We start from the raw sequence: 1,920 nt of genomic DNA, 5'->3' as shown, positions 1-1,920 counted from the left end.
CAACACATAATTCTAGTATTATGAAAACATGCTGAGTATAAGGATTTATAAGGATCAGCGTTTAAAATCAATTTCTAAAATACATTTCACAACATTTTATTCAGAATGATACTGCATCCTACACTACAGTGAATAGGTATATACGAACAACAAATACTAACATTTGAATAAAACGACTTCCAAGTAAACAAGAACAAGTGTGCCACAGTGGAGGCACAAGCATCATGGGGCCCATCTAGGGCTGCGTGTACAGGCCAGGAGGCCGTCTTGCAAACGACTGACCTCCACCAGAGGAAGTCTGACCTACTGAAACCTGACCTCCAGAAGAGCCTGCATGACCTGAGGAACCAATCGCCTGCCCAACAAGAGAGCCAGAGATTCCTCTTAACCCGCCCACTTGACCGCCAAAGGAGCCAGACGAAACCCCTGACCCAAAGGCCTGGCCAACAGAGGAACCAGAATGACCTGTCGAAGCTACAGTCTGGCCACTTGAGGAAACAGCCTGACCTACTGAACCAACAGTCTGAGCTGCACCTTGACTTGCCGCTTGAAGAGCGGATTGGAGGTCCACTCCGCCTGGAAGGGTTGGGTTCTCTCCTTCAGCGTAGTTGACGAAGTAAACCTCAGGAGTTGTAGGGCCGGATGAGGGTACTTCGATCACCCCTGGCCCTGCACTGCTTTGCTTGTTCAGGACGTAAACCACGTTATTCTGTCGGGGTGGAGGAATGACAACGGGTTGCGCTCCAAGACCGCCTTCGGGAGACCGGATTAACACAATGTTGGTCTCGACGCGAGGTTCGGGGATGTTGACAGAGCCGCTTGTCTGGGCGCTGGAGGGGACGTCGTAGACAAACACACGACGGTTCACACGAGGCGTCACACACCTTCCATTCACGTGGCGCACCTGTCCACCTCCGCAAGGACCATGGCTTGTGGCTACGAAGCCAGAGGATGTTCCCGAAGAAGTTCCACGGCTGAGAGTCGCTCCAAATGCATTTCCACGACCAAAGGAAGCTCCCGACGAAGTACCTTGCCCAGCGGTTGATCCGGAAGTGGTTCCTTGAAAAGTGGCTATCCCCGATGAAGCTCCGTGAGTGATTGTTCCTCTCGAAGCACCAGCGGCTCCATGAGTAAAGCTTCCTCCTCGAGGCCCAGACAAGCTGTAGCCATCGGGCACGGAAGCCACAAGTGCAATGACGGAAATCAAAATCTGAAACGAAACCAAAATATCAATGCTAAATATTCCACATTAGTTCAAAGATGTACCTGAAAAAAAACATATCAATTTCCACTATATTATATTTGTTGTTTTATTTATCTTAAGCATCAAAATACTGAAGATCACAAAGCAAGAGCCTCTATAACCGTATCCAACTACTAGAGCCAATCCAGAGGTAAGACTTACCAGGCTCTTCATAGTGATCGCTGTCCTGTTGTTGAGAATATCCTTCCCTGCATTTTTCTTCGTTTATATACTTTCCCTCTCAGCCGAGAGAAAGGATCGTTGAAAACTACCTCTGCCTTATCCCTTACGCAGCTAACGCTTTCCCTGTTCTTTTTCCTTGTCTGCCGGTCCCGTTGGTTATGTAACTTCCATATAATCTCAACTGCATTTATCTGTTATTTCAATATGCATATATAAAATTTACGTAACATATTAATTCTAATATTAATGTACATGTGAATATTTACTTATCCTGTTTATTATCATTTTAATGTATATATGACTATTTATTATCAATCGCTTTACTGTATATTCCATGATTGTTAATGGATATTGTATTTTATGCGACAAAAGAGACATGTGCGATAAAGCTTACAAGAGTAAAACCAGTGATAATAGTCGTGAATAAGATGATGGTGAAGGGAGAAATAGCTAATCAACTAGGAATTAAAGGATACTATAAAAATTGTCACTTG

General features: G+C 44.8%; 1 protein-coding gene across 1 annotated transcript in view; it reads right to left on the bottom strand.

Moving 5' to 3' along the window:
• Positions 1-235: 235 nt before the first annotated feature.
• Positions 236-1,920, bottom strand: part of LOC119587206 (secreted protein C-like) — a 3,242-nt gene continuing 1,557 nt past the window's right edge. The window contains exons 2-3 of the mRNA XM_037935970.1: positions 1,406-1,462; positions 236-1,210 (exon numbers count right to left, since the gene is read on the bottom strand). Coding sequence (XP_037791898.1) covers positions 236-1,210; positions 1,406-1,462 — 1,032 coding nt within the window. The remainder of the gene's footprint in view (positions 1,211-1,405; positions 1,463-1,920) is intronic.

The sequence above is a fragment of the Penaeus monodon genome, chromosome 22 (assembly GCF_015228065.2).
Source record: "Penaeus monodon isolate SGIC_2016 chromosome 22, NSTDA_Pmon_1, whole genome shotgun sequence".
Taxonomy (NCBI): domain Eukaryota; kingdom Metazoa; phylum Arthropoda; class Malacostraca; order Decapoda; family Penaeidae; genus Penaeus; species Penaeus monodon.
Note: the sequence above shows the minus strand (reverse complement) of the source record. Positions and strands in the feature narration are given on the sequence as shown.